The sequence below is a fragment of the Gamsiella multidivaricata genome (genome assembly GCF_025024155.1).
Source record: "Gamsiella multidivaricata strain RSA 2152 chromosome Unknown BC939scaffold_6, whole genome shotgun sequence".
Classification (NCBI taxonomy): domain Eukaryota; kingdom Fungi; phylum Mortierellomycota; class Mortierellomycetes; order Mortierellales; family Mortierellaceae; genus Gamsiella; species Gamsiella multidivaricata.
Genome location: NW_026251714.1, coordinates 631,723 through 648,705, shown reverse-complemented (window position 1 = coordinate 648,705; position 16,983 = coordinate 631,723). Strand labels below are relative to the sequence as shown.

Below are 16,983 nucleotides of genomic sequence, written 5' to 3'. Positions count from 1 at the left end.
CAAAATGACTTTCATAAACTAAGCCATCCGGAAATGGATCCCAAAATGATCGCGACCAACACCACTACTCCGAAGTCTCCTCATAGTTCAAACACTCATCACTCCACTCCACAAACCCCATCTATCCATCATCATGTCTGAGGCACAGATCGCTCATCGCCGCTTGGTCCAGTCGCTATACAGGCGTTCGCTCAAAACAGCGCAGGACTGGTACATCGACTCGAACCTCTTCCGCAGAAAAGCCGTTGAGCTCCGCATGCAGTTTGAGGCTAACAAGAACATCCGTCAGCCTCGTCAGATCGCCCAAGTCATCCAGGATGCTGAACGTCAGTTGACTGAGCTGAGACATCCTGATCCCTATATTTGTAAGGCTCTAGGAGATGTAAAAGGAAAAAGCTGAATTCGGGATCAAAAAGGAGCGTGCTCAAGCACCAGACAGGACATGACGGGATGCAACGCGGTTCGGGAACGTTTTTGTTATTCCGGGGCCAAGTAAATGCAACTACGGCATTACTTTGTTAATTATACAGTATGGATAACACTCTCAGGGGATAGAGGGCGTCAGGTGCCTGTCATGGTTGCACTTGGTCGCGGTTATTTGGTTGCGCGCGGGTATTGCACAGGAATGCATTGACCTGGATAGGCCGGGCTTGACTTCTTTTAGGATGCAATCCTGACATTAGCTTTGCGTATTCTCAACTGAACGATATCAATAGACCCCACTGCCCCTGGTGGCTCCAAGTTTGAGCGCAATCTCCACCCTCCCACTGCTGTAAGAAGCCATTGGCCAACGTATGGGCATGTTGCCTGCTTATTACGCCTTACAATTACGATACTCATATTCTTGTTTCTTTTCTCTTCATTCAACCTCGATTCCTTCAGGAGCCTATCGATGCCCACCACTAAAGTTGTCATGGCGGAGGAGAAACACAGTATGTCGCGGCGGAAAAATGTTCAGAGTGCGCAGAAAACTGAGGACGAATTGCATAAACGATTCAGGATACAATATTGAGCAGCAGATCCAGCGAGAAATATAGAAGCGCGCGCATAGAGGCATTACAGTACTTTTGGCGAAAAAATGAATAAACCTTCAAGGATTTTTTTTTTTTTTTTTTGGGGTGTGTGAGTGAGTGAGTGAGAGGGCAATTGTGCGAATAAAGGACAACATCTTTGGTGGATATGAGGAGATGGTACGTTCAGCGTTCTGGTACCATGGTCCATATTGTATGCCAAAACAGTGACTGTGCTTGATCCAAATAAAATAAGTTGGGGCGCTTCAACATTGCCACACCATTCGCTCTACACTTCAGTCATCTCAACCATGGAACGAATCGAGGGCGCCGATAAGGACTACCAGAAGGAGGAGCAATTGAAAAGCGATATCGCCACCGAGACCGAGACTTCCAACAAAAGGCGTTTTTCAGAATTAGCGGCTGAGGAGGACAGGCAGTCGAGCAAGAAGCAGGAGATAGAACGAGTGCAGGAAAATATAGTAGATCAGACTGATGCCAAGGATGTGAAGGAGGAGAAAGAGGAGGTTAAGGATAAAGCAAGCAGCGACAACCACAAAAAGAAAGAATCAAGCTCGAGGGATGTGAATACACCGGATTCGAAACCATTTGGGGGTCGGATCCTGACGGACGAATCTGCCGTGTTTGAACAGAACGCATGGTAACTAAAGCAAGCATTGCGAGGGATGCAGGGCGAGTAAGAGAGTCCTGCAGGGGGTACTATCTAACCTGAACAAATGTTCTTTGTATATTTTTTCTGCGCCGTCTGTATCATAATAGGGATCACGCGCCGTGGGGAGAAGAACAGGAGCAACACGCGATGAAGGAGATTGAGCGTCAACGGCAGGACCCGGTTCCGGAAGAATTGGTACCTACGTACCATGCGGAGGCGGCCGAGAACTGGAACAAATTCTATGCGAAGAACGAAAACCGGTTCTTCAAGGACCGTCATTGGCTACGCATCGAGTTTCCAGAGCTCTTTCGAATGGTCGAAGCTGACGTAGGGAGAGCTCGTTCATCGTTATTCGTCGTGTATTAATTCAATTGTCACACGGGAGGGGCGCAGGGTATAGCATCGTTTAACACGATCTTTTTACTTGCATGATCTTCATTGTACGGATAGGCGGGAAAGAAGAATGTGTTGGAGATTGGATGTGGAGCAGGAAACACAATGTTCCCGATGTTACTTGAGAGTAAGAACCCGGAGTTATTTGTCTACGGCTGTGACTTTTCTTCCACGGCTGTGGAGGTTGTAAGGAATAACCCGAACTATAACGAGAAGCGTTGCAAGGCCTTTGTATGGGATTTAGCGAGCGATGATATCCCTCCGGAGGTCGAGCCGGAGTCAATGGATGTGCTTGTGTTGATCTTTGTCCTGTCTGCACTTCATCCGGATAAATGGGACCAGGCCATGAGCAATCTCTATAAGGTATATACTTGAAACAAGTACACAGGGAGCTCATCGTCAATCATTCAGGGCTTATGATATGCACGTTCTGATCCTTTCGATCTCGTCTTTTTTTTTTTTTTTTTTTTTTTTTTTTTGACATAGCTGCTGAAGCCCGGGGGACTGATCGTGTTCCGGGACTATGGCCGTTACGATATGGCCCAGTTGCGGTTCAAGAAGAGCCGACTTTTGTCTGACAACTTTTATGTTCGCGGAGATGGCACCCGGGTGTACTTTTTCGACTCTGAGGAGATCGTCAGGTTGTTTGGATCAAAGTTCACGATTGAACAGAATGCAGTGGATAGAAGGCTGATAGTTAACCGGTTGAGGAAAGTGAAGATGTATAGGGTTTGGTTACAGGGCAAGTTCAGGAAACCATTGGAGGGCGAGGCGCCGGGAAAGCCTTCGGTAACGACGGTATCCACGAGCGAGGAGGGGAAAGTGGAGAGCAAGGGAGAGAATACGTTGACGGAGAGTTCGCTTGCGTTGAATACACCTTCAGATCCGCCGGCTGCTGTACCAGATAACACTACTGCTGTATAGATACACCCAGTCTTTAGTACTGCATTTCAATTGGTATCATGCTCTGATATCTACAATGGTTGCGTGTATGGGTGACAATGGCTCCTATTTTAGCGTTGGTTACTACGGGCTGTTGCGGTGGCCAGTTTCTGGCATCGTATTGTCTCAGTGCAATTGCTGTTGCTGTTTCGCCGACACGCGTGGTAGTCCTTAGTTACTATCGCGTGGTTTCGAAGGAGTTCATTTTGGCGGCATTTAAGGGGTATCCTCATTTAAGCGTCGCATACGCGCTTTTGTTTGTTTTGATTTTCTTGTGCGTGTGGACGTGTTTCCTCTCCTCCAAATAAAGGGCCAACTGAATCTCGCTCCTCCTCCTCCTCTGTTCTTTTTCATCCCTCGTCTCTGCATCCAATCCCATCTCTCCCTTGACCCCATACGCATATACAGCTATTCAAAATGCTCGAAGCCAGACTCCCCACCGGTGCCCTCCTCAAGAAGGTGAGATTCTCATTCAGCTGAAGCGCGTGGAGATGTCGATTCACCCCTGTTTCCCCTGTTTGTTGTTATTTTTTTGCGAAGGCAAAGACTTGGGAAAACCCTTTTCGACTGAGTCGACAAATAGGATGGCTTCATTACCACGCTACATAGCTGTTCGAAAAAAACTCCTACAGGATTCAATGGATACTTTTTTTAACGCGTCGTGAGAAACTCGTGAAAAAAGGGCGCGTTATCAACAGTCGCTTCTTCAAAACACGTCCTTAACACTCTCGGCTCTTTGATAGGTCCTTGAGGCAGTTAAAGACTTGATCACGGATGCAAACTTTGACTGCTCCGACAACGGTATCGCTCTTCAGGCGATGGACAACTCCCATGTTGCGCTAGTCGCGCTTTTGCTCCGCCACGATGGATTTGAGCCCTACAGATGCGATCGCTCGCTCGCCCTTGGCGTCAACCTTGGTTCCTTGACCAAGGTTTTGCGTTGCGCAGGAAACGATGATATTATCACACTCAAGGCTGATGATACTGCAGATGTCCTCAGCTTGACCTTTGAAAACAGCGGTATGTATGAGATCCATTTTGTGCCGCAGTGTGTACTGGGGTAACAACTGACATTTAGATTGAATTTGTGTTATTAACAATACCGCTGCCTTTTTTTTTTGTTTTTTGGTTCAATTACCCTGACAGAGAACGACAGGATCTCGGAATACGAGCTCAAGCTGATGGATATTGACAGTGAGCACTTGGGTATCCCCGAAACGACCTACGACGCCGTTGTGCAGATGTCGTCAAACGAGTTTGCACGCATTTGCAGAGACCTTCAGGTACTCTCGGATTCTGTCCAGATCGATGTGACCAAGGAGGGTATCAAGTTTGCGGCCAAGGGTGAACTCGGTTCCGGTGCTGTGACGTTGAAGCAGAATGCTAATGTCGACAAGGAGGATGAGGCGACCTTGATCGAGCTCCAACAGAACGTGTCGCTGAACTTCTCGCTCAAGTACCTTGTTGGGTTCGCAAAGGCGACTGCATTGTCGAGCCGTGTTTCGTTGTCGATGTCGAGCGAGGTGCCTCTATTGGTCGAGTACAAAATGGAGGCTGGATACATTCGCTACTACTTGGCCCCCAAGATTGGTGAGGACCACTAAGTGGAGTGCTTACGCGTACAGTGACAAAATGGACATGGGAACAAGAACATAACATAATTACGAATGCGAATAAAGAAACAAAATAATAACACCAGTGCAGTGCGATATGATTCAGATGATTCAAAAAAATTGTTTGTCGACTGGTGCTTGCCGAACGGCATAGCTGTAGCACCTGTAGCGCCGTTACTTCGATCTTTCAGATAGCCTTCAGCACGCGTCTACTGCTGCTTACAGCATAGCTAGTAAGCCCTTTTTATCTGCTAGTCCACTAGCGTTCTTGTTCTTATTATTCAACGCGTCTTTTTCTTGCCGTATTTACATATACAAAATGGACCAGTCGATAGATGTTTATTATACAAATACAAAGGAATTAATAACAATAATGAAGAAGAAAAAAAGAAAGGCGATGTCTAAAGAGCGCCTTCGACCTCGACGATAGGCAGAACAATCGGTTCATCCTGCCGCGTATCCTTCGAAGAGGTTTGCTCCAGCACAATCTCATTCATCTTGGACAAATCTGGGGAACCAGCGTTCTTGGTCTCGCCACCAGAGCCTGCCTGTGTAGTCGTTACTAGGATAGGCAAAACTCTTGATGACGACGATGATGACGATGATGATGCCGCAAACACAGCTTTTTGACCAACGAAACCAGCTCTGAACTGCGTCGTGGCGGTGCCGATGGAGGTGTGGCCATTGGCAAAGAAGAAAAGCTTCTCGAGCGGCAAGAGCAGGCCAAGCATGAGACATACGACCGAGACCGTAAAGACCTGCATTTTTGTGTAGTGCCGCACTGCCAGGAAACGTGAGACCGTTCTGAAGGTCTGATTTGAGCTGCTGAATTTCGTGGCCAGGTAGCTCGCAGGTGTGGTAATGATGGCCATAGGACTGATGCCGCTACCTGGAGCAGCGCCTTTGGAAGAAGCTGAGGTTGATAACCGTGAGGGTGCTGATGCGCCCTTTGGCGGGAACATGGTTGGATAAGACCCAGGGGATGAGGCTATGGACGAGGCAGCGGAACTGGTCGACATCTTTCTGCCTGCCGCATGGACATGTGCTACAGCGACTCTCTGTCCATGGCTCTGAGACTGTACATGCTGTGGCTGCTGTTGCTGGTGCAGTCGTTGTTGTCGGAGCGCCTTATCTGAAGACGATGCTGCGGATGAAACTAGAGAGGACCGCGTTGATGAAGACGTTGAGGTCGAGGATAGAGATCCCATATCGTCCTGAGGATCCCGCATTATTAGGGACGATGACGATGAGCATTGAATGAAGTTTTCGATAATTCTTCTGCGATCGAGTTCTCTCCACTATGGACATAGAAAAGAAAAAAAAAGGTAGAATGGTGCGTTAAAGGGATGCACTTTATACAAGGCCAAGAAATTGCGGCGAGAAAGACAACTTACAGAAACAGCATCGATCTGCAGGCTTTCTTCTTCCCCCAGGGCTACGCTCTGCAGCAAGAATCGATCTTGAGGATTGACCCAGCTCTCGCATCGAACTGCAGGAAAGGAATCAATAAAAGGCGCTGGCGATTAAGAACGGTTGTATGGTTGGCAGATAGAAAATCAGTCCATCCGCTCAAGTCCGGTCAAGTTACCAAAAACTTCGATGGATTGTCCGGGTGCAAGCACTCCGAGGACGGGTTTCACGGAATACCTGAGAGGGGCATTGGTTTTGAACTTGTATCCGACCGGTGTTTGCAGCATGTTCCTGACCTTGAGCTTTGAAACCAACCCCGAGGAGACCTTGGAAGCTAATTGAAGTAAAGCATGGACAATGGTTCATGAGTCCGCAAAACATAGTACGTTGAAGAGCTTTGGCCATATCCTCCCCTGCGTACCCACACACTCGTTCGATCATTCTTTTCAAGTGAGGAATGACAAAAAAAGGCCTGGTAAGCGGAATTCGCTCGATATGGTAAAAAGATTACCAACACTCTTTTCAGATTTCCCGCCCAAAACAACGACCCCAAGAAATGGCTATGCCCAACAGAGCCGACCCAGCCAACTAGCGAACTGACCGTGCATGTATACGTGTTTTTTTTCCTTTCATTCTCGTGTGCGTGCGTTCTGGCTCTGTCATTCGTCCGTCTTGGTTATGCAGGTTGGAGCAGATGACAAACAGAGAAGTGGGTTGCATACCCCCAACCAATAAGGGAGCCAGTGTGGTACCAGTCCGCATTGGAAGCCGGGAAACATGGATCTGTATGCACAATTATTGGCACCAACGTTCCATCGAGCGCATTTTGGGGTCGTACACATCGTTGAGCACAGAACTTTTCTGCACAAAATGAATACCCGAAGAAGAAGAAAAAATACCACCCGCCCACTCTCATTCCCATGAAGGTGATAAAAGGGAGATGTTTGCACGAGGCGAATATATTACAGCATGGGTCGAAGGATAGGTGGACTACGTCGACTCTCTTTCTCCGCGCCCACCCCTAAAATTGAAAAGAGGGTACAGCATCCCACTCCCTCACACACAAGGACCAGTCCTGCTGCTACCGCGCACATATAACACATATACTCGATGCTACATCGCCCCCGGGCGCTGCATTTCTGGTTCAGTGTTGGTGTTACTGGGGCAATGATTGCCGAGGAGAATAATTGGTCTCCGTACCTGTGAACTGGAATGTCTGGGGTGAGATCCGAAGGAGGGACGGTGCTTGAGCAGACGTTGTTGAGGTGGTAGGCGAGGAACTCATTTTAAAAGGGCGTGTGAAGGTAGGATGTGCTTGAGAGAGGATGTGATAAAATAAAAATAACGGACCGACGGGTAAAAAGAGGGTTATTTCGAGGAGGTAGAAAAGAAGGAACGAAAGACGATCGGACAAAGGGCGAACGGATTGACGAAGGGGATATCAGTGATGCTGCAGTAAATGACCCCTCTTTCCACGCGTGAAGACGGAGCCTGTTGGAGAAGCAGGAGCGTGTCCAATGGATCAGGAGAGGCAGTTGAGGATGATTAAAGAATAAAGGATCGCGTTCCTGTTGGGATGGCCAAGTGATAGAATAGGAAAGGGGTGTTTGGAACAGGGCTTTGTCCAAAGGAGATGAGAATGAGAATGAGAATGCGAGCGAGATTAAGAATGAGAAGCGCGAGGCTAATGAGCGAGGGAACAAGGAGGAAGTAGAGAAAAGGAAGCAGAGGGTTCGAAGGGACGAGGTGGAGGTGTGAAGTAGAGAGTAGAAAGAGTAAGGCTAATTAAAATAAAAATAAAAAATAAAAAAGGGACGCATTCTTCTTTTTGGGGGTGGACAACCGCCTGAACTACTTGTAATACACATACACCCCCACATCCACGTTCATTCCTTCATTCACTCACGAACATACATTATTAATTAGAAAAAATAGAAATATGGGAACATGAACGGCCACATGCACTGTCCGGGTGACCATGGCCGCAGTTGTTCACTGCTTCATTTCGCCTCGCCCATCTTTGGGTGTATGTGATAAACAGCAGCAAGGAGGGCGAACATGATGACACCCCACCGACATGACAACGGACGCACAAACATCCGTCCTTCTGCTCCTGTTTCCGATCCATCACAGGAACATGAGTCGCAGCAGTAACAACAACGACAACAATGACAACAACAGCAGTAACAACAACAACAACAACACTGTATTTCACAGGACGAAAGAATGCAGTTGTTGTGCCTGACCGTACCTTTTTTTTTTTTTTTTTTTGTAAGTTGTGGGGTAGAAAACTAGTGGGGATCGATCATCGGTCGCAGCCCGTTTCAACCCACCCAAAAAAAAAAAAAAAAAAAAAAAATAGCCCCCTTCATTCATTTTTTAAGTTGCCCATCAACCATCCGTATCACCATTGTCATTATCAGTCTTTGACGGATTCGACTTTGACACCCATCAAAAGATACCTCTCCTTCTTCGCTTTCCTTCCTGGACCCTGCAAAAATAAAGAGAAAGCTGGATCATGGCCATAACTATCACCTGAGAATCAAGTGCAGCTCAATACCTGCTCCGCTGCACAGCGTCCTTGTCCTGCCCCTGGTCCCTGATCCCTGATCCATGGTCCCTGCCCCCTGCCCTGCCCCTGGAAGTCCTCCGGCCTTATTCTTACGTAGCATATATTGCTTAAAATATATATATGTACATATTCTGCATGGTCATCCATCTCATCTGATGCACCATGCATGTCCATGCAAAGGTTCAAATCTATTATTTTACGTGCATATCTTCGGCAACAATCCGTATCCACACAACAGGCAGAATCTGCTTGGCCCAATGCCAGTAACTTTATTACAAAAGTGCGAGCTCACCTGTTTGATTTTGATTATTTTTGGGCGCCCATGACAATCTCTCCTTGCTTCTCTTCCACGAAATCGAGAGAGATACTAGTGCACATACAATACAACACATTCTATTCACAAATAGAAGAACGCGTCCAAAGACAAAGACAGCGTCAACGTTTGTTTATGGCCGAGTTTCGAGTGGTCTGATGTGAAGAAGGATCCACTTCGTTTACAGTTTTAAAGATAAGCTGATGACATCCAGTCGGTAGCAGCACTACCCAGATGTACATCCGCAGAAGGCGACGTGCCGGAACTGAGCCCCATTGTTGCTGGGAAGTTGCCTCCTTTTCGTATTTTACCCTGCCGTACCTGAAAACCCCCATTATTATAAAGGATCATATATCTCTCTCTGGCTAATGACATCTCTTCAATGCCTACACCCCGCTCGCTGTACGCATCAAGCTCTTTAATGCCTGCCCTCTCTCTTCTTGTAGACATCAATTCTATCAATTCTAACCCAAAGAAGCACGCGTACCTGGCCAACCATCCTTCTCTATGCCATTCGCATTTTTGTCCTAATCCGCTCCTTGCATCAATCTATCATATGCTGCTGTCATGTCTTGCACTTGCATTCTTCCTTATTTTATTTTATTTTATTTTTTTGGAAAGGCATGCTTGGATCCTTGGAGCCTTTGCGTTCTACCGTACTCTAATCGTTCCCACCTCCTTTGCTGGCCATCATGTTCTCTACGTTTCTGCGCGTCCTCGCCAATTTTACCAGCCCATAAGGAAACGTTAAGATTGGTTGGCTGTTGACCTACTACTGTTCAGTCGCACTCGAACGCAAGTTCTATTTCGCAACTCGTTGGAGAAGCAGCCAAGGATTCAGTCCAATTGAATATTTATTTAGGCATGTTCATGTTTATATGTTCCTTAGCCCATGCAAATCAATAAAGAATTCCATCGTATCAAGAGCTGCCCGAAGGTTAGCTCTCAATATAACATCTTATCCACAGTGCGGCCGCGGAGAACAGGTTTGACTACCTGCATCTCTTGACCATCGGTAACTAGTTCCGTGTCCTCGTAATCAGCATCAGAGTTGTCATCGCCATCCATCATATCATTATCGAAACTGTCCTCATCCGCGAAATCATTCTCCTTGAGTGATGGTAACGTTCCCTTGTATTCCTCGCGACCCATTACCTTGAGGACGAATTCAAAGCTCGCTTGTGAGGGCCCTTCACTATGGATTATACTGAGGCAGCTCAGGACAGAGAAGCCCTTCTGACTGGTAATGTCTTCTTCGTTTCCTGCATTCCGCTCCATGACCTCTTCCTGAAGCGCGATTGATTTGATCCACCATTGTATTGACTCCCAGAGCCTGTAAATGAATCTTTCGGTACTCAAACAGGGTTGAAACCTGGACACAGCAATTGTGGATGCAATCGTTCCCGAAAGCGGCCATATCGCCATTGCTTGATGAATTTTGTCTTCCTCCTTGAGTATGCGGACGGCTGTGTAAGGGCGCATATCTAATGTTCTTGATATGGCGACATGGGGTACAAATGGGTTATGCTGTTGCTCTGCATGATACTTTGAAAAGAATTAGGTGTCAGAGCCAGGACATTTGGTTTTTAGTGGACTAGGGGCTGGGGCTGGGGCTGGGGCTGGGGCTGTGTGGCCAGAGCGCGTTGTTTTGGGGAAGTGAACTGTTCAAATAAATTATCCAATTGGACTGAATACTTGACTGCTTCAACCGCAAGTTGCAAAATAGAACTTGCGACTGTACGCCCTCTGGAGAGTTTCCATTCCAACCAGCAATGTGGGTGAGGACACGCTTATCTCTGTAAACTACATCGTTTAAAGACGGAGTTGAACCGCTGAGACGACTCTCCAAGATATCCCCAAGCAGCCAGCAGCGAATGCTGTCCACACCATCCTTGAAATCCATTCTCCAGGTTAACTTTACTTTTTTGAATGATTAAATAGAAAAACGTCTAATCTGGTTTGGCCAACTCAACTCGTAGACCCTGCTGTCAGCCTCAACATCGCTCTACGGATGGATTCGCAGAAAAAAATACTAATGACGCGGCGACGTTGACGCCCTCACTCTAAGCAGCTTAGTCGCCACTATTTACGAAGAGCCGAGACTTTTCAGACCTTCGCCATTTTTCTGGTCGATGGGTTGCACAGGCCATGATAATAGAGGCCAGGTAAGGACGTTCTCTTGTTCTTGGTCACCGTGTTAGTGTTCTGTAGCAACCTGGTGAAGGTGAAGTCCAAGGCAAGCCAGGTAAACACATGGGGCTCGAACAATAGCAGTTCAGGAAGATCTTGGACAATCTCCATCTCGCCCACTTGTACAGCGACACAAATTGTGCCGACGCGCCTCATTTGATAGATGATGCACTTGGTGGACACGATTTGGAAGAACGGCACGCAGGCCTCCTCCATTCCTGAATACTGTTGGCCTAGCTGGTCTAACACGCGTTTGGCCCATATGGCCAGTCTGCAAATGTCTCCAGTATCTTTGGCAACATCGCGGGCAAACGAAACTTTTCCAAAGCCAATATCAAGGCTTTTGTTATGTTTTGCCACAAAGACACTTCCAGATGTTGGCGAGGTGGCGGTGCTATGGTGGTAGTTATGTTAATGGCATCATTAAAACATTACTGGCAACACCGGAAGTTCCACTTTTTGACACTCGAGGCCACAAAATGGTTGATAAAAATTCGCTGGCTACATATGTGACCATCAACGCACTTACTGTGCAAGTCGACATTCATCCGGCCTAGTCATGATGCATGCCAGCATTGGCAAAATGAATGAGGAGATCTGATCAGCCTCCGAGACGGGATTTGTCTTGGTACTGCTCAAGTTTTCACATCCGTCGTTTCAGGGACGACTTTTTCGCTTCTTTCACCGCCGCCTGCAACGCACTACGAGCCAGGCCAACGTCGCGAACCTTACAAAGCTTAAGCTCATAAGCCTATGCCAAACAAAAGACTAAAGTCAGTGCTGCAGAACCAAAAATTCATTTTGAGCAAGCAAACCCGAAGAAACCAACATACATCTTTACATTTTCGAGATTCGCGAAGAGACTCCATAACTGCATCCTCTTGTGGCTCCGGGATGTCTGCATTCACTGCTTTTAGAATTTTTTCGTAAAATTGGCCGAAGCACTCTTCTTGCAGCTGTGTTAGATCCCGTAAGGATAGGATACCGTTCACCGCCTTGAAAATGACAATGCACAAGCGACGTTAGTTTAGTTGGTAACGCTCAGAACTGACTGGCAAAAGTAACTTGTTCACTTACAGAAAGTCTGGGAAAAATCTCTTGTCGTATTTCTGCCCGCTGCTCTTTCTGAAATAGCCATTGAATTCAGCTCCAAGATTAATGGCACCAATCGACCCAGTAAAGTCGAAATCTTGAGCCTCGAACACTTTTCCAATTGCGGCCAAGGTCACAACGTTGACGTCTTCATTTCGCGGCTAGCGGAAGGTGCACAGATCAGTTCACGATGCAGTACAAATCGCAACGTGGCTTGTCTAGCGCGACCGCGGCAGTTGACCCGATCACCAAGCAAAGTCAAATGTTACACATTCATTATCTCGCCTGGTTCGGCTTCGAATGGCGACTCTGGGACTAATGCTGCACCTCCAGGAGTCGCTCTTAACGACGATGATGATGATGCTGCTGAGGGTGCCGCCACAAAGTTTCCTGTTGTCAGGTTGTCAATGTCTTGGCTGTGAGCAGGGAATCGCTCTAACACCCTGTTTTCCTGTCTCCATCGGTTTACTACTATTGGCTTGGCGGAAAGGTTACATGAGCGCGTACTAAAAGAGCACGAAAATTTGGCTTGGGAAATCATTAGCGGACGTACCTTCCTCCTGTGCATGTTTGGTTCCTTCCAGAGAGTGTAAATCTTTGCTAGAGATTAACAAAATGGGCTATTGCAAAGAAGATGGTCATAAGGATGGTTGATATTGTTCAGTCGGATGATAAAATGCCTTTAGAAAGTGTTCTCAGACGGTATCTTCGGGCTGACTACCTTCCGTGCTTCTGCCGCTGCTGCTGTAACCTGCATATTACCGGTCATGGGCTGTGGTGCTGACGAGAAGGACGACAGCGCGGAAGTTGGTGGTTTGGTTGGCTTCGTGGCACGCTTCTTAGGACTGGTACTCTTCGTTTGCTCCTGCATTCTCCGTTTGGCGTCATTCACGATGCTCTGTGTCTGTTCTTCAGCGACTACGTGATTCTCCATCGCTCTAAGCGACGCCACATGCTCGCGCTAGATGAAGGTTTGAATCCATCAAATGCGGTAAAGTAAGTGCATGAACGAAACCTTACTTGGCGTCGACTTTAATATATCAAACCCACTTACGTCGGTCACCACAGCATCAAAGATACGGAGTCTCTCCGCATGAATATGGATGTCCATATATAATCTAAAACTTTGGCGTCCAGAGGGTCTGCTAACTTTGTCCAAAGCCGAAGATGGTATTCCTGAGGCGAGGTGTCTGCGATGTGGCGTTCCTGGTTGTTGTTCATTGTGTCGCTCGTTGATGAAGAGCAAAGGAAGAGTGTGAACCTCTTCAACATGTCACATCAGAGGAAGTCGTAGGACCTATGTAAACTTTAAAAATTCATCCCACATGTGGGATGAATTCTGAGGCCAATTCGAATTGGCTTTCGAGGTATCCTATTGTCCATTTGGCTAATTTTATCAGCAAGCCACTCACTTCGAATCCGTGATGTTGTTTTCAAACGTAAGGTTCAACCAATAATACACTCTTTTTTGAGAAGACACAGAGAAGTGGCTCTGTGCCCTGACCGTGGGCGCGTAAAGTGTGTAACGAATAGCCAATCATATCAGCCTCGATTTTAAATTCGAATTGGGTCAATTCGCTGTTGAATAGGCCTCAGGACAAGGGATATATGATTCATTATATAAGGACTCTTCCTCTTTTCTTTTTAACCATTACGGATCCTTGATGTTCGCTGTTCAATGGTAAGAATGTTTCTCACAAGCTTGAGGAGGAGGATTGTACAAAAATGATTGCGATTTTCATAGATGATGGGATGACGGGGTTCCCATCGCTACTGGTTATGGGGCTGGGGTAACTTTGTGAAAGGCAATTCGCATTGGTTAAGAGCTGATGTGATGCCTAGCCACGTTTCTAGGAGGAGCATATATAAGGAACACTGTGTCATTCGTCACCATGATGCGCTGCTCCGCTCTTCCCAAGCCTTGGGTCTTTCGTTAATGACAAGAGAGAACCATGGTGATGGGGGGTGGTCCCTGATAGATTCACTTTCAGATTAAATCCGCTGGTCTTTCTCTTTTCCGCGCATTCGTTTTTCTGACACTAAAGACTTGATGGGGTTCCCATCGCTACTGGTCATGGGGCTGGGGTAACTTTGTGAAAGTCAGTTCGCATTGGTTAAGAGCTGGTGTGATGCCTAGCCACGCTTCTTGGGGGAAACAATAGAGCGCTGCGCCTTGTTCGTGATAAACTTGATCTTTGCTTGTTTCTTCCCATAGCCATGGATCTCTCGTTACTGACAAAAGAAAATCATGGTGATGGGGAGTGGTCCCTCTCTCATTTAATTCGTACCAAAGTCTCGCATGATTTGTATAATGACACTCACAGGACCTAATGGGATTCTTTTTATTGGTTGAGCGTTCCGGTCTCGATAGGTCTGAGTCGTAATGGAGAGCAATGCAGGGCTAGGAGTGCTGCTGCTCAACTCTGACGCAGCCTTTGGGAAGAAACATGACCATGGTCCAACGCAAGTTAGAATACATCGCATTAAAGAGCATATGCCTCTTCCCAATAAACATCTCTTTCTTTACTCGGCATACACCCCACTTTCCCAAGTACGAAAGTGAGAGAGACAATAATTGGATGAGGATAAGGCTCATGGAAGGTCCACGTCCAGAGCATTGCCGCAATCGTTTCAAGGCGAGCAACGTTTTTCACTCAAATCCTTGGTATAGACATGCAACAAGGCTACCAGCATCAAACAGGCGAACGAGAGCTTTTCCGTTCCTGAATCTGTTATGCCTTAGTGTAGTTGATTCAGTAGCGTCTTATTCTCATAGAAAGGCATATGCGACTGAGAAACGTAGTCAAAATATACTCTTCATGTGCCATTTTCATATACACAATGCATGTCACTCACCCTCATGGCGAGCTTTCATAAAAGAAGTATATACGTCGAGTGCACAGACATCTGCATTTCAAAATCGAGACAGAATGTTGCCAGGCAGTGAAAGAAAAAAGTCAATCGCATGCGTTCGACTTGGTGTATGAACGATAAATGATCAAGCAGGACAGCATTGCTGGATAACTGTCGACTATATCTAGCCCCAGATATGTCCTTGCTTCCTTGCTATGCATTGCTGGGATGACATGCACGGCTCATGCACGATACATGCCATGAAGGGGTTCTCTATACGACTTATCCTCTCTTGTTCTTCAAAAGAATCCGTTGTATTGTTTGATGCAAAAGTTGCTCGACAAAAGACAAAAAAACAACAGATGCAACCTGAAAACAAAAGAAGAATCCATACTATCCCTCTTCTATTTAAACTTCCACTCTATTTTTCTTTCTCTTTCCTATTCTTTTCCTTTCTTATTTTCTCCTTCATTGAATGTTATTTGGCGAAGCAAGCGACGGCTGCATTTGTCTTTCTAGTATGGATGGGCGAGTGGTTGTAGTTGAGTTGAGAGTAGAGTGTTGAGACAAGAGATATATATATATCGGCTTTCGGCTTTTTGAGGGCGTATGGGCGCAATCGATCACGTCAAGCGTTTTTATTGTTTAAACAGTGACCTTGAAGGGGAGGGTGCCCTCCTCACGCTGCTCATCCCACTTCTCGACCTATTATCATGAAGCATTAGAGAGGACCAGATACCATAAATTAGTCTGGCAAGATCTAGGATCCACACAATGAAAAACGGCACTTGAAAAATGATTCCGAGTTCCGATAAGGTATCCAGAGCAAGGATGAAAGAGTAGTTCCAAAGAGGAAACAGATCAAAAAGTAAGCAGTAAAGTACATACCCAGGAGTTGGGGCAGATGCTCTTGAAGACCTTCTTGAACTCTTGGCAGGGAGTGAACTCCTCGCCACGGGCGTTGATGCACTTGTAGTAGTCGCCGTACGCCTGCCAGCAGTGCTTGCTCTGGTTGGTGTTGGGGAAACGAGCGTCGAAGGGGGCTATTTCAGACGCGGATAAAAAAAAAAAAATATTAGTGCCAGGCCAGACGCGATCCGCGTTTATTATATCCAAAGAACAGCCCGGACGAGTAAGGATCGATCAATTGAGCGATAGAAAGAAGTGCGGGCGAAAAAGAAAAACGCGCTGGTCCATGTGTATCCTGTTGCAGGGTCGTTTTCAAAAGTGTGGATATGTTTATCTCCGTCCGTTCCGGATGTATGGGTTATAGGCAGATCCTTGAGCTACAAGACATAAACCACACATCCAATCTCTCGCCAGTAAAGCGAGGATTAGAAGGAAAAGGAATAAGAGGAATAAGAAGGGCGCTGATTGAGTTGAGGACAATCTACGGTACCGGTCTCGATCTTGATCTCGGCGTTGTCAGACATGGTTGATGGTTTTGTGGGTGGTTGATTCGAAAAAGGGATGAAGCTGAAAGGAATGGGTCTCCGGTCTTTCGCGACCAACGCAGCAAGCACAAGGTGTTACGAATAGAAGCCGAAGAGATCGTATTTGCTATCAGAGAAACACGGGTTGAGTACGGAGTCCATTTTTGGAAAGAGGGGACCATCGAGCACATCAATATATTCTGGGTACCGACCGCTGTCCATCCAATACTTCCTTCTGACGCCACCTTTCTGTTGCCCTTGGGAAGCTGCCGAAAAAATACTTTCTAGTTATTCTGTTCTTCTGGGAAGACAATAGTAAAAAAAGTGCTCTGTATCAATGGATATGGCTAGCCTTGGGCAAGATAATGTTCGGTCGTAAGCAAACATACTCTAAAAGCAGAGCAACTGGCCGATGGTGGATGCAAATACACACAACGTAACCCACCTCACAGTATCCTCTCGCCTCAATTCCACCGTCAATCTGCCTCT

The 16,983-nt window shown here is 46.7% G+C and overlaps 7 protein-coding genes across 7 annotated transcripts; 3 read left to right on the top strand and 4 right to left on the bottom strand.

The window, feature by feature from the left end:
* The first annotated feature begins 20 nt into the window (after nucleotides 1-20).
* Nucleotides 21-1,115, top strand: BC939DRAFT_438966 (uncharacterized protein). Its single transcript, XM_051553905.1, has 3 exons — nucleotides 21-365; nucleotides 717-772; nucleotides 883-1,115. The coding sequence occupies exons 1-3, from the start codon at nucleotides 134-136 to the stop codon at nucleotides 904-906; spliced, it is 312 nt and encodes a 103-aa protein (XP_051416541.1). The 5' UTR covers nucleotides 21-133; the 3' UTR covers nucleotides 907-1,115.
* A 184-nt stretch (nucleotides 1,116-1,299) lies between these two features.
* BC939DRAFT_419692 (S-adenosyl-L-methionine-dependent methyltransferase) lies at nucleotides 1,300-3,239 on the top strand. The gene is made up of 4 exons (XM_051553066.1): nucleotides 1,300-1,671; nucleotides 1,791-2,010; nucleotides 2,134-2,439; nucleotides 2,563-3,239. The coding sequence occupies exons 1-4, from the start codon at nucleotides 1,322-1,324 to the stop codon at nucleotides 2,998-3,000; spliced, it is 1,314 nt and encodes a 437-aa protein (XP_051416540.1). The 5' UTR covers nucleotides 1,300-1,321; the 3' UTR covers nucleotides 3,001-3,239.
* An 11-nt stretch (nucleotides 3,240-3,250) lies between these two features.
* BC939DRAFT_438962 (proliferating cell nuclear antigen) lies at nucleotides 3,251-4,714 on the top strand. The gene is made up of 3 exons (XM_051553904.1): nucleotides 3,251-3,477; nucleotides 3,762-4,038; nucleotides 4,165-4,714. Exons 1-3 carry the CDS (start codon nucleotides 3,436-3,438, stop codon nucleotides 4,620-4,622), a joined length of 777 nt encoding a protein of 258 aa, XP_051416539.1. The 5' UTR covers nucleotides 3,251-3,435; the 3' UTR covers nucleotides 4,623-4,714.
* Nucleotides 4,715-4,930: 216 nt separating this feature from the next.
* Nucleotides 4,931-6,085, bottom strand: BC939DRAFT_260281 (uncharacterized protein). Its single transcript, XM_051551058.1, has 2 exons — nucleotides 6,026-6,085; nucleotides 4,931-5,929 (listed from the first exon to the last, which is right to left on the bottom strand). Exon 2 carries the CDS (start codon nucleotides 5,858-5,860, stop codon nucleotides 5,033-5,035), a length of 828 nt encoding a protein of 275 aa, XP_051416538.1. The 5' UTR covers nucleotides 5,861-5,929; nucleotides 6,026-6,085; the 3' UTR covers nucleotides 4,931-5,032.
* Nucleotides 6,086-10,818: 4,733 nt separating this feature from the next.
* On the bottom strand, nucleotides 10,819-12,086 carry BC939DRAFT_260199 (uncharacterized protein). The gene is made up of 3 exons (XM_051551056.1): nucleotides 11,958-12,086; nucleotides 11,646-11,867; nucleotides 10,819-11,510 (listed from the first exon to the last, which is right to left on the bottom strand). The coding sequence occupies exons 2-3, from the start codon at nucleotides 11,690-11,692 to the stop codon at nucleotides 11,033-11,035; spliced, it is 525 nt and encodes a 174-aa protein (XP_051416537.1). The 5' UTR covers nucleotides 11,693-11,867; nucleotides 11,958-12,086; the 3' UTR covers nucleotides 10,819-11,032.
* Nucleotides 12,073-13,421, bottom strand: BC939DRAFT_260225 (uncharacterized protein). Its single transcript, XM_051551057.1, has 5 exons — nucleotides 13,263-13,421; nucleotides 12,930-13,169; nucleotides 12,762-12,828; nucleotides 12,194-12,679; nucleotides 12,073-12,111 (listed from the first exon to the last, which is right to left on the bottom strand). Exons 1-4 carry the CDS (start codon nucleotides 13,317-13,319, stop codon nucleotides 12,474-12,476), a joined length of 570 nt encoding a protein of 189 aa, XP_051416536.1. The 5' UTR covers nucleotides 13,320-13,421; the 3' UTR covers nucleotides 12,073-12,111; nucleotides 12,194-12,473.
* A 1,805-nt stretch (nucleotides 13,422-15,226) lies between these two features.
* On the bottom strand, nucleotides 15,227-16,557 carry BC939DRAFT_438946 (cytochrome c oxidase, subunit VIb). Its single transcript, XM_051553903.1, has 3 exons — nucleotides 16,461-16,557; nucleotides 15,950-16,104; nucleotides 15,227-15,766 (listed from the first exon to the last, which is right to left on the bottom strand). Exons 1-3 carry the CDS (start codon nucleotides 16,492-16,494, stop codon nucleotides 15,707-15,709), a joined length of 249 nt encoding a protein of 82 aa, XP_051416535.1. The 5' UTR covers nucleotides 16,495-16,557; the 3' UTR covers nucleotides 15,227-15,706.
* Nucleotides 16,558-16,983: the final 426 nt, after the last annotated feature.

Bases quoted from the DNA above. Each gene is read 5' to 3' on its own strand.
- BC939DRAFT_438966 (XM_051553905.1), top strand. From the start codon at position 134: ATGTCTGAGGCACAGATCGCTCATCGCCGCTTGGTCCAGTCGCTATAC. The intron at 366-716 runs GTAAGGCTCTAG...CGATATCAATAG, and splicing joins ACATCCTGATCCCTATATTT to ACCCCACTGCCCCTGGTGGC. The intron at 773-882 runs GTAAGAAGCCAT...CGATTCCTTCAG, and splicing joins ATCTCCACCCTCCCACTGCT to GAGCCTATCGATGCCCACCA.
- BC939DRAFT_419692 (XM_051553066.1), top strand. From the start codon at position 1,322: ATGGAACGAATCGAGGGCGCCGATAAGGACTACCAGAAGGAGGAGCAA. The intron at 2,011-2,133 runs GTAGGGAGAGCT...TTGTACGGATAG, and splicing joins TTCGAATGGTCGAAGCTGAC to GCGGGAAAGAAGAATGTGTT. The intron at 2,440-2,562 runs GTATATACTTGA...TTTTTGACATAG, and splicing joins CCATGAGCAATCTCTATAAG to CTGCTGAAGCCCGGGGGACT.
- BC939DRAFT_438962 (XM_051553904.1), top strand. From the start codon at position 3,436: ATGCTCGAAGCCAGACTCCCCACCGGTGCCCTCCTCAAGAAG. The intron at 3,478-3,761 runs GTGAGATTCTCA...GCTCTTTGATAG, and splicing joins CCGGTGCCCTCCTCAAGAAG to GTCCTTGAGGCAGTTAAAGA. The intron at 4,039-4,164 runs GTATGTATGAGA...TTACCCTGACAG, and splicing joins CTTGACCTTTGAAAACAGCG to AGAACGACAGGATCTCGGAA.
- BC939DRAFT_260281 (XM_051551058.1), bottom strand. From the start codon at position 5,860: ATGCGGGATCCTCAGGACGATATGGGATCTCTATCCTCGACCTCAACG.
- BC939DRAFT_260199 (XM_051551056.1), bottom strand. From the start codon at position 11,692: ATGCTGGCATGCATCATGACTAGGCCGGATGAATGTCGACTTGCACA. The intron at 11,511-11,645 runs GTAAGTGCGTTG...CTACCACCATAG, and splicing joins GATGAATGTCGACTTGCACA to CACCGCCACCTCGCCAACAT.
- BC939DRAFT_260225 (XM_051551057.1), bottom strand. From the start codon at position 13,319: ATGGACATCCATATTCATGCGGAGAGACTCCGTATCTTTGATGCTGTG. The intron at 13,170-13,262 runs GTAAGTGGGTTT...ACCTTCATCTAG, and splicing joins TTGATGCTGTGGTGACCGAC to CGCGAGCATGTGGCGTCGCT. The intron at 12,680-12,761 runs GTACGTCCGCTA...CCAAGCCAATAG, and splicing joins CAAACATGCACAGGAGGAAG to TAGTAAACCGATGGAGACAG.
- BC939DRAFT_438946 (XM_051553903.1), bottom strand. From the start codon at position 16,494: ATGTCTGACAACGCCGAGATCAAGATCGAGACCG. The intron at 16,105-16,460 runs GTACCGTAGATT...CGTCTGAAATAG, and splicing joins CGAGATCAAGATCGAGACCG to CCCCCTTCGACGCTCGTTTC. The intron at 15,767-15,949 runs GTATGTACTTTA...TCATGATAATAG, and splicing joins GCATCTGCCCCAACTCCTGG to GTCGAGAAGTGGGATGAGCA.